This window comes from Amphibalanus amphitrite, unplaced genomic scaffold, assembly GCF_019059575.1.
Source record: "Amphibalanus amphitrite isolate SeventyFive unplaced genomic scaffold, NRLGWU_Aamphi_draft 000284F_arrow, whole genome shotgun sequence".
Taxonomy (NCBI): domain Eukaryota; kingdom Metazoa; phylum Arthropoda; class Thecostraca; order Balanomorpha; family Balanidae; genus Amphibalanus; species Amphibalanus amphitrite.
In genome coordinates this window covers 563,966-575,501 of record NW_024881779.1, presented here as the reverse complement: position 1 = coordinate 575,501, position 11,536 = coordinate 563,966, and the positions used below count along the sequence as shown (strand labels likewise).

At 52.2% G+C, this 11,536-nt stretch overlaps 1 protein-coding gene across 2 annotated transcripts in view; it reads left to right on the top strand.

Annotated features, from left to right (window-relative positions):
* Nucleotides 1–475: 475 nt before the first annotated feature.
* LOC122387379 (tyrosine-protein phosphatase 99A-like) overlaps nt 476–11,536 on the top strand; it is a 30,876-nt gene continuing 19,815 nt past the window's right edge. For both annotated transcript variants that reach the window (XM_043377527.1, XM_043377530.1), the window contains exons 1-3: nt 476–652; nt 6,057–6,244; nt 9,329–9,443. In XM_043377527.1, coding sequence (XP_043233462.1) covers nt 598–652; nt 6,057–6,244; nt 9,329–9,443 — 358 coding nt within the window. In that variant the 5' untranslated portion in view covers nt 476–597. The remainder of the gene's footprint in view (nt 653–6,056; nt 6,245–9,328; nt 9,444–11,536) is intronic.

Sequence of the window (11,536 nt, the reverse complement as noted above, 5' to 3'; positions counted from 1 at the left end):
ACCTGACACGCTTCAGTTTTATATAAGGGTCGTATTTATGAGTGATGATATCCCGATATGAATGGTTAAAAGTGCCGCCATCATCATTGTCAATAACCAGAAGATATGCAGGAATTACATGCCTCGTCTATTTTAGAAATGATTGAACGGGCTGGCTCAAAATTTTCATGGAAAAATAGCATTGTAAGTTCTGGTAACATCCTTGTTTGTGTGCCCTGCACTCGGTTGGTCTCTCGGTCGGTCCGTCAGGCAGACCGTACTGCTCTGACGGCCGGGTCTGTGCCTGCTTTCAGGGAGGGTGGCTACTGAGTAGGGCCACCGCGGCGGAGTGAGCTACCGATCCTGACGGCAATGGTGCCTCTGTGTTTCAGTAAGGGCGAGGACAGTGACTGGAATGACCTGATTTCCCGCTGCGTTTTCAGTTTAGGGCAGCTCAGAAGGCAGGAGTGACCCGATTGTCCTCTGTGTTTCAGTAAGGGCGAGGACGGCGACTGGAGCGACCGGCCCATCCTGACGGCCGACAACCGGACCACGTTCGCCGTGCACAACCTGCAGCCGTTCACCGCCTACAGCTTCCGCGTGACGGCCGTCAACGGCATGGGCGCCTCGCCGCCCGGAGAGGCCTCCTACCACATCATCACACTGCGCGAGGGTAGGTCAACGGGCCCCTCTCCCTCCCCACAGCCTCCTACCACATCATCACACTGCGCGAGGGTAGGTCAATGGTTCCTCCCGCTCCCCCAGCCTCGTCGCACATCATCACGTCACTAAGGGAGGGTAGGTCAGTGGGCCCCTGCCCCGCTCCATGTGACCTCCAATATCACACTAGGGGTAAATGATTTTGTGTAAGCTAGCATTGGGTGAATAAACCAATAGGTTTTCCTTCAGACGGAATCAGCGTTTTGAGCAGGGCGAAAACGGCTTCTACCCTCTGCCCTTTCCAAACAGTGTGCGCGTGTGTGTGGAGGGGGGGGGGGGTGGCACCCTATCAAAATATCATAAAGGAGATTGAAGCATGATACCACCGCCGAATGCAGTTTTTCTACGTTGACATTCAACATTGGTAAGTGTACAATATTAAGGTACTACATTGTGGGTTTTGGTACAATCGCGAGTCTGATCTCAGAGATCCGTTTGGCGTCTCTGCACATTTTCACCGACAATGCTGGCGGTAATTTATCGTCCCGACCATCTTTTAGATCGTTAAAGCCATTGAGATGCAAATAGAGGCTGAGATGACTCGTAACGGCGCACGTTCGGTGCAGGCCCCGCGGTCGCTGCCTAAAGTCGCCAGCGCCAGGCGTGTATCGGCGCTCGATGATGCTGAGAACTGATGGTGCGGTGACAAAATCAGACACTGGCCTGCGTTGGATAGGTGCCATTGTTTTGTACGCTGCCTTCATCAGCTGTAAATAAAGTATTTATTTTGCGTTCATAGTAAATAGTTTGTAAGATTATCTACGAGGGCTTGTCCTTTACATCATGACAGTAAAGTGAAAAGTTAAGTTCGGTCATCGATGGGCCAAATGTAATATCATTTTGATGAAAACTTGGGTTCCGGTTGCTCAGTTCACGACTGAATTTTTTCCTTGCCTTTGTCCAGTCGAGCAATTAAGCCGCACGTTTTCATGTCATTCTCACTATCCACGTGAACTAAAGACACCCTTTTATCAAATCTTCCTATTTCACGAAGCACGGCTATTATTACCCTAGCACTGCGCTACAGCCGTTGATATCGCCACAACTTGGCCACTAATACCGCCCATGGGAGACGGAATTATGCAAATGGTGGCTGCCCGAGTTCAATTAATCCGGTTGGAAGTTACTGGGCTCCCAGAGTCGAGATGATACAATATAAGGAAAGGTCACATCGCTGCAATATCGCCGGGTCGTGTGGACGGACATTGGCACCATTCGGGTCGGACGGGTGCTGGCGAGGCCCGGCTCTGGTCCACTGAACCCCGACCAACTGCCCCAGCACGGCTCTAAAACACCCACGGCAGGGCGGTGGGTAGGTTTTTTTCAGGTGTGGAACCACCTGATGCAAGTACTTGGCACATTAGAAGAAAGTGGCCATTTCATATAAATGCCCATTACTGGGCCAAGTGGCATTAAAGGATTACTAACGACGGCGACGTTATTGTATCCCGTGCTGTCGTTAGATCTCGGAGAAATTTATTTAGCGAATCCTGGCCGGATCAGGGCGGCGTCCTAATGCTAGTGGCCCCCAGAGAGGTTGGATCAGGCTGCAATGGCACCCGGGCTCCGCGAACTCGCTTATTAACTTAGCCTGGATCTTCAACTGAAGTAGATCTCTGATGGCACGGCTCAAGCTAAATTACGATCAAAGCATTTGCGAACAACTATCATTGTGATTTAATATTTTCAGCTATTTCGTGCAGACCGATGCGGTGACTGCTTAGTGCCGTAGTTGTTTCTTTGCATACATACGAAAGTTATGCGGCTTGTCCGAAACTATGGTAGGTGTAACTCTCTGTATAGAGTGAGCACATGGATGGCTGCTGGACTCTGTTACGTCTTTTCGCCATGCTTCTCTAGTAACTAACTACATACCGGGTGCTGAGGTGCCACGGCCGTTGGGGTCAATTCTGAGCTGTCTCAGTCCGCGCCGTCAGTAGATGAGTCCAGGTGACCTGTGGCTGTGACATACAGTCGACCAAAGGTAAGCTTGGTAAACTGAGCCTGTTCGGCTCACACTCTACTGGCGCGGTCAGGGAATCCCGAGTCAGTCTGGCAGTAATAAATACCCGGAGCTGGGCCGGTGTCTTTGTGCGTGGCTGATTGTGTCGCTCCTGGCCTTCAGCTGAGGCTCGGCGCTGTCATATGCCGGTAGTCTCAGGGATCAGCGCGACACTCCGACGTGTGTTAAGCGAGCTGCGCGGCTCCGGCGGAGCGGCCGGCGGAGTCCGGCGACCTCTGACTGACCCGCTGTGATCCGCGCCGGCCGCGACAAAAGGCCTCCTCAGCAGAAATAACGGCGCCGTTCAGAGGAGCGCCGTCACTGCCGACCGCTCCTGGCACGCATTCAATGTTGTCGGAGATGTGCGGCGCTAATCCGCCGCCCGGCCCGACCACACACGGCCGGCTGCCGCCGCCACCGCCGGCGCCGCGCCCGGCTCCCGGCCTCCTCGCTGATTTACCGAGGCCATTATTAACATTGCTGAATATGGCACAAAGGCCGGTCGAGCGGCCCCGGCGGCCCATCTGGCGGCACTGATGGCCGCTGATTCGGATCAGGTACTGGACGGCGGTGACAGACGTGATACAAACAGGTGGTTGAGGGGTTTCGAGGAGGAACCCGTTGGTACTCTCGCACTTACAGATAGCGTATGAGGTACTAGATATATGAGGTACTAGGTATGAGGTCCCGACGCGGTGCTAGAGCATGGAACTTACGCCGGCGCGACTATGCGATCGTCTACCTAATTATAGGCATGCTTCAGAATGTCACCTGTTGAGCCGCTTCACCCGGGTCGTCGAGGTTGATAATTTTCCGAAGGGATGATTTGTCTGACAAGTGGTTAATTTCGACTTACCGCGCGGCCATGGGTGAAATTGAAATTCACGGCGTTGGGCAAGTGAGCCTGCGGGATGGATTAGCGGCCGGTCGGTGTCGGTGACACCACGGACTGATGCGATGTGCAGTGATCGGACAGGTGTCCCGCGGTTTATCGCGGTTCAGCGCTGGCACCCCTGCGGTCCTTATGACTTACAGCGCCGCCAAATGGTACGCGCTCCAGTGGCTTTTGCAGAGATCAAGCGCCCACTTACGCACGCTGTTTGCCAATATGCAAATGGGCGGCTCAGCCCACACCGAACTGTTTACGTAGCGAGGGAATGGCCGTGCTGCAGCTGGCAGTTGGCTCCGCTGTCAGTGTGATAGCCGTAATCAGCGGGTGATTAGCGGGGGAACGCTATGGTAGACTGGCAGCCAGTGAAATGAGCGCTCAGCGCACGACAGGCGTGCATGGAAATCCCATCTGAGCTATAATAACGCTGTGGGATTGACTCGTATGAATACAATTATGCCCACATTATTCGTTGCTCTTTGCATAAGCCATCATCGGTGAAGTGATGAACATCCTGGCTTTCGCCTTGCCTATGATTAAGATAACGGAGGTTTTGTTATCTTTCAACCCATATTTCTGAGGTCAAAAGGTGACGATCAAATGTTTGCTTGGCACCTGACATGACCATCGTTCGTCTCCGATTCCCGTTTTAGTCTCCTATCCCATCTCTCCCTTGCATCATTCTCGTCTCGGTCTCTCTCGCCTCCCCTATCTCCTGTCTCCTGTTCTTTCTGTCGTCTCCTGTCTCTCGTCTCCGTCTCCCATATCCTATTCCCTCTCTTCTCTTCTTATCTCTCCCGTCTTCCTCGCCTAACTCCCGTCCCTCTCCCGTCTCACCCCGGCCGTGTGTCGGCTGTTGCGCTGCCGCCCGGGCCGGTGTCGGTATCGGAACTGGGGCTGTTGATATTTCGCCGGCCGCCCTGCCGACATCCGCGGCCTGCTGAGTGGAGGTCGGCTGCCGAACGAGGCATCGGCATTGGGCCGTATTCTGACCTGGAGACGGGGCCGCATTCCGACCTGGGGCCGGGGGACTGAGACTGGGTCACTGACGAGGGGCTGTGATATTTGACTTGGGGCCAGCGGACTGACGAAGGACTGTGGTCGAGTGGGTATTATAGGGTACCCGCCTGACCACAGGCCTCGCTAATTCTACAGATAGCTGAGTCAATGGTCCAGCGCCTATATCTGTATATCGGGCCGGGGATCTGGAGTCAGAGTAGTCATGAGTGGCTGTACAGTTAAACACACAGTCTCTCCGGCAATAAATGAGACTAGCGCCACCTCGTTCATGCGGTTCACTGCGCGGCCGAGATGACTGAGAATGGGACCGTCCTTCTTTTTGCTGAGCTGTTATGCCATCAATCCCTTCAGCTTTTCAGAGCCATTCATGTGGATGTTGTCTCATTTCGTCGGCGGTCCAGAGTTATATGGGCTCACTGCTCGGCTTCATGATGAACGCTGGAGCTCTCATTTGCACGGTATATAGCGTAGTGTCTATGTTTTCATATAATTGTGAGCTATTTGTTTCAGTTTTGGTTATCACAATAACAATTACGAGTATATTCACCAATGACTCGCCTTTTTTGAAGGCAGAACGGTCCTTTGCTGTTCTTTCGCGCACGCGCGTTACAAACAATTTAATAAATAGACACCTAGCTTGCTGTGTTTGTTACGATCACATTAGACCTTTTGCTGCCTAAGTCATAAACCAATGTGCAACATGTACAAATTTTGATTTTTTTTGTTTGCTGACCTGAAAAGCAAACATGAAGAAGAAATATTGCTGATGCCAATGAAGCGGACGCTCCTTATCTTCTTTCAATGGGCTGTGAATGAGCTGAAATCTGCCGTCAACTTTCGAACTAAATCACATCTGTCTCGGGGCTATATCGCCGATTCGTTTCCGCTTCTCGGGCCCTCTATCGACGCGAAGCATCTTCGAGGAACGTCTGCAGACAATTCAGCAGTTTGACCTGAACCGAAATTTGGCCATTCTGACCTTGTCTCAAACTGAAATTGAATGTGGCAGTGACGAACTGATTAGCAATCAATGTTGTACCTATTTTGTTTCTCCAATTTATTCGTTTTTAACACGCTTACGCTGAGTTGTTGCACATAACATGATAAAGGGGCGTCTTTCAGCTTGACAGAGTCAATGTATTGACTCAGCATCGTCTTTAGTAACACCGGTTAATTTGTTTTCGCGATACAGTAGTGACTTGCTGCAGCTATTTCCCCAGCAGTGACCGGCGCCGCCACTGCAGCCAATGCTCAGTGACCGTTGCCGCTGCTGCAGCTATATGTTGCAGCAGTGACCAGCGCTGCTGTATGCTCAGTGACCGGCGCAGCTGCAGCGACTGTCCCAGCAGTGACCGGCGCCGCTGCCGCAGTCAGTGCTCAGTGACCGGCGCCGCAGGCGCAGTCAGTCACAGCTCACAGGCCACAGCCTCGCCGTATCGCCGACAGCTCCCGGCGGGAAGCCGGTGATTCTGGCGGCGCACAACACGAGTGCCACCTCTGTGCGCCTGCGGTGGCGGCCTCTGGCGGCCGACCAGCTGCGCGGAGAGTTTCAGTCGTACCGAATCACCTATCGAGAGAGAAACGCCACCGGCGACCGGCCGCGGGAGGTGCGCATACCGGACGAGGAGACCCAGGTGAGAGGGGAGGGAGACACGGAGAGAGGGGAGGGAGAGACACGGAGAGAGGGGAGGGAGAGACACGGAGAGAGGGTGGGAGACACGGAGAGAGGGGAGGGAGACACGGTGAGAGGAGAGGGAGACACGAGCGAGCCAAGAACAGGCTCAAGGGAGTGAGGGAGAACCGGACGAAAGAGGAGCCGGCTGAGAGGATCTGATGACTTCACTTACTTCACTGTACTGTTTTTATTAACGTGGTCAATAAACTGGAAAGAACAGAGGATCTGATGAAGCAGAGCCTGGCCGAGAGGTGCGAACTCCGGCGGCTCTCGAATGGTGAGCAATGAGCTATGCCGGTGCTGCTGGCATGCCGTGCAATACCGTCCAGGCGAAACGATCGAGGCACACTGCTGCTGCTATTCTTGTTATGCAGACACTTAATGGGACCGGTGTATTTGTTGATCGATACGACTGCATTGTTATTTTCAAGCCACTGGGATAATATTGCTGAGGTTGCCGGTGTTTGGGCATTCCTACATACGCAGTCGTTCCCGGTGGCTTCTGTTATCCGCCCGCCTTAAATCCGCCAGAGCACAGCATAAGCTTTCATTCCGCTCCATTTAAAACCGAGTCTAAACCAGGTGACTAAGAGGATCGCTGCGGCTTATTGTTACCAAACTCTTCAAAAATACTCCCTTAAGCTCATATCCCTGATTAAATTAGGTGATTATATTTTCTGTGGGGTGCAGATTGTGTTATTTTAATCGGCTGAAGAGTGGTGAGCCCTCATATTTTGACGTAGTTATGAATACTGCGCCATCTCACACCGGGATTTTGTGCGGCCCCATGACAGGACTCCCGCCGTCCGATGGGGGACACTCTGAGAGGTGGACACTCAGAGAGGCCGGAGGCGGACACTCACGAGACAGGGCACTCCGACAGACGGGACACTCCAGGGGAACCGAATACCGATCATTTCAGAAGGTTACGTTTCAGCACATGCTCATGGGGTTTAGTAGATCTCTAACCGGGACAAACAATCCCAAATGACCATTACATAGTATTGCTGTCCTGGCACTGATTCAAATATTAGCCATACGGCAGGCGTTTTCCATCCACTGCTTATCCCTCGGGCGGCAGACATTATTCAGATGGTGCTCGTTCTGCTGTACTTTCACGCCTCTAGTTTTATTAGTTCCGGCAGGTTTTACGGGGTGACACAGTGTGCCGGGAGTCGGCTGAATATTGAATAATGTAGTGCCGGGGAGGCGGGCGGACCGGCGCCCCTTGCGACAGCCGGGGGACGGGCGGACCGGCGCCCCTTGCGACAGCCGGGGAGGCGGGCGGAGCGCGGCCAGGCCCGGCGCCCCGTCCGACAGCCCGGAGAGGTGTCCCGGGCAGAGCCGCGCTCGCCGCGGCGAGCTGTGTTTGTTTTCGGTCGCGCGCCGCGCTAAAAATGGACGTCGCGTTTTTGAATAATGCTCCGATAAGAAGTGAGTAGGACGCCCGCGGCTTTTCGGTCACTCCGGCCAGCTGCAGCTGAGGATATTCTGCCAGTGTTTTCCGAATAGGACGGAGGCTTCCGGTGGCCAAATGTGTCAGAAGGCATCGTGCGTAGCGATGAATGGGGAAAAGGTGTGACTTGTGAGTCGGCTAGTTTTATAGGTAACTGCCGTTACGTTACACGTACGAGTAAGCCATTAGGTAGCCGACTGCTGTAACGTTTGAATATGACGTGATTTAACCCACGAGCCGCTGGGGGGGGCATAAAGTTGCCCCCCCTTTACGTTTTGTGAAATATCTCCGAAACCTGATGAGCTACGAACGTGAAACTTGGCATAGCTTCAAATGAATACCTAGGCAATGTTTGAGGAAAGTTTGGTGGTTGTAGCACCTAAGATGACGTCACAGTGACGTCATAAAGTTTTGTCGATTTGCGATATAGACCGTTTCTGATGACGCTGAGCATGAAACTCAACTGTAAATGAACTAGATAGCACCTGCTGTCATCCTAAAACATCTAACTACACTTCCATCTAGTTTCTGACCAATAATCGACCCTTTATATTCGGTCCCATATATCTGATGTATCGTGAGGAATATGAGAGTCGCAAATCTATAATTTCACTTATGACGTCACTGTGACGTCATTTCAAATGGGATCGACACCAAATTTGGACACAACCTCGGCTAGGTATTCAGGAAGGTGTGTGCAAAGTTTCGCTTCTCTATCTCTTCGCGTTGCGACGATAGCGTCGCAGAAGTAAAGGGGGGGCAACTATATGCCCCCCCCAGCGGCCGGCGGGTGGCGCGGAGGCCCAGCGGCCGCCGGGTTAAAACGGCTAAGAGCCTTTAGAAGAGCTCTCTCAAATGTAAGACGTAATGCCTGCAACTTCATGGACTCCTCCGTTCTCGGGGGACGGCGTGTCTGTTACCTAACGTCCACTGGTGGTGAGCATTCTCCGGCCCACCGTCCACCGGAGCTCAGTGCTCTCTGACCCACCGTCCACTGGCGGTGAGCTCTCTGACCCACCGTCCTCTGGAGCTCAGTGCTCTCTGACCCACCGTCTACTGGAGCTCAGTGCTCTCTGACCCACCGTCCTCTGGAGCTCAGTGCTCTCTGACCCACCGTCCACTGGAGCTCAGTGCTCTCTGACCCACCGTCCACTGGAGCTCAGTGCTCTCTGACCCATCGTCCACTGGTGGTGTGTTCTCTGACTCACCGTCCACTGGAGCTCAGTGCTCTCTGACCCACCGTCCACTGGAGCTCAGTGCTCTCTGACCCACCGTCCACTGGTGGTGTGTTCTCTGACTCACCGTCCACTGGAGCTCAGTGTTCTCTGACCGGCACGGTCCACTGGCGGTGTGTTCTCTGACCCACCGTCCACTGGAGCTCAGTGCTCTCAGACCCACCGTCTACTGGAGCTCAGTGCTCTCTGACCCACCGTCCTCTGGAGCTCAGTGCTCTCTGACCCACCGTCCACTGGAGCTCAGTGCTCTCAGACCCACCGTCCACTGGAGCTCAGTGCTCTCAGATCCACAGTCGTCCACTGGCGGTGTGTTAGCTCTGACCCACCGCCCCGCCGCCTCTCCCTGTTCCAGAGTCACACCATCACCGGCCTGAGGCCGTTCACCCAGTACCTGGTGTCGCTGCAAGTGGAGAACCCGGCCGGTTTCAGCCCCAGCACCACTGTGGTGGTAACCACTGAGGAGGGAGGTAGGTCGCCCGGTACCTACCTCACCGACACAACTGCCCAGCCGTCACCGGGCCCGGCCATACAGCCGGGTCATGGCCACAGCGAACGTGCCACAAACCCGACAGCCGCCTGAGGCCAGTAGTTCACCAATAAAAAACAGACGGCTGCCGATTATTTTTTGACAAAACGATAGTCTCAAAATGTCATTTACTGCTAAAAATTCTAATCGCTGACTTGAAAAATGTAATAACGTAGCTTTCAAGTGCTATATTATTTGGTCAGCAACTACTTCCACCGGTAAATAGGATTTATAGACTATCGTTTTGTCAAAAAATAATCGCAGCCGTCTGTTTTTTATTGGTGAAACTGGCCTCTGAGCTCAATTCAGCATTCGCCGATAACCCTGGTGTTTTCACTGATGCCTTTGTTTATTCCCTTCCCCTTTTTGAGCAAAACGGCTGACTCGATTGTCGATTGACAGTATCGATACTGAGCAGATGCGTAACCACGAGTTTGAAGTTACTGGGGACCACATGGAGGGCCGCAAAGACCAAATATTATATTTCAGGATCAGCCTTCGCCCGATTGGGTGGGGTAGGGGGGAGGGGGTGGGGAGAGGGGAGGGGGGGCATTTTGGCCACACCTGCCAGTTTTTGTTGGGCGTGTAAGGAAAACCGCGGCGCGCACCGCCGCGAAACTTGGTATAGCCTATGATGCCTCAATTTCGCATCGTGTGTGAAAATTTTGACCGCAGGTCACCTAAGGTCAGGCCAGCAGGTCAAGTAAAGTAGCCATGCCTCTAAAAAACTTTGTTACTGCCATTCCAACAGTTAACATCCCAAAAGTTTGAAACTGAAACTTTTGCATGAGGAAATCAGATGAACAATCGTATGTCTCAAAATTTTCACATCGGTGACCTAATGTCAGGTCAATTGTGAGACCTCTCCGTTATAAGTCATGGAAAAAAATGCTCTTCTTTTGGCCAAAAACACATTCAAACACCGTGACACAGGTTAACACTGAAGCGGAAAATTGCCCCTGTGACCCTTTCTACGCCCCTGAGGTTATATCAGGTCATGATGAAACATCTCCAACAATTTTTACCATAACTTTAGGTAGAAACATGCCAGGGCGCTTAAAACACCATGAATGGGTTCAGCTCAACAATACCAATCGAATGACATGCAACATGACCTTTTCCGTGACCTTGATCAGGGTTCAAATTTTCAAGTTGACCTTTTCAGGTCAATTTCTAATTCATTCGACGCGTCTCGACGAGACAAACGCGATGCCGGTAAAATCAGCGTTATAAAAGTTTTGAGTCAAAAGGTAGGTATGATCCAAAAACCTTTTCCGCAAAAACGTCAACCTGGAATCTAAACCGTTGACCTTAGGTCAAATCTGAGAACATCACTCAGAAAGGCATTCAAAAGAGCTACCGAATGCGCTTTCCCGCAGCAATGCAGCTCTATCGGTTCCTGACTTATGTGCCTATTTGTGAAAAGTTGTCAAAATTGGGAACAAAAGTTCGTGAAAATTTTATCTTTGGTGACCTCCAGTGACCTCAGCGTTGACCCGATCAAAAATGGCAAAAGTAATTCTGAAAGACACTGTAGCGAGATATCTGTTGGTTTTTACTGCGTCTTTCTAGCTTGCTTACTTTCCGAGATAATCTGGTGTGGCCAAAAAGCCCCTCCCCTCCCCCATAGCGAAATTGGCTGAGAGGCCCACCCGGGCGCTGGCTAAACAAAATATCCATAGTGTTGTCTTTTCTTACTACATATTACTCTTCACGTCGATTTAGAGACAATATTTGGTAGCAAATTAACCCTATTCCTGGCGGGCTCCGCCGGGACAAGAAACTGGCGGGGGGGGGGGCCGATTCGGCCCCCCCCCCTGAGATCTCGAGAACGAAGCAAGATAGCGACAAGCGGTAAACGGCATCGGATACGCATGGACAAGGTCTACAATTTTTACTAAGGTCATTTTCAGGTCAGGTCAAAGATGACGTCACAGGGGTCGAAAAAGTCAAAATGGCGGCGCTAGATATGGAGAGAGTTTTTCTCGAATAACTTTCGAATTAGTCAAGATAGGAACAAACTAAGGGCATCAG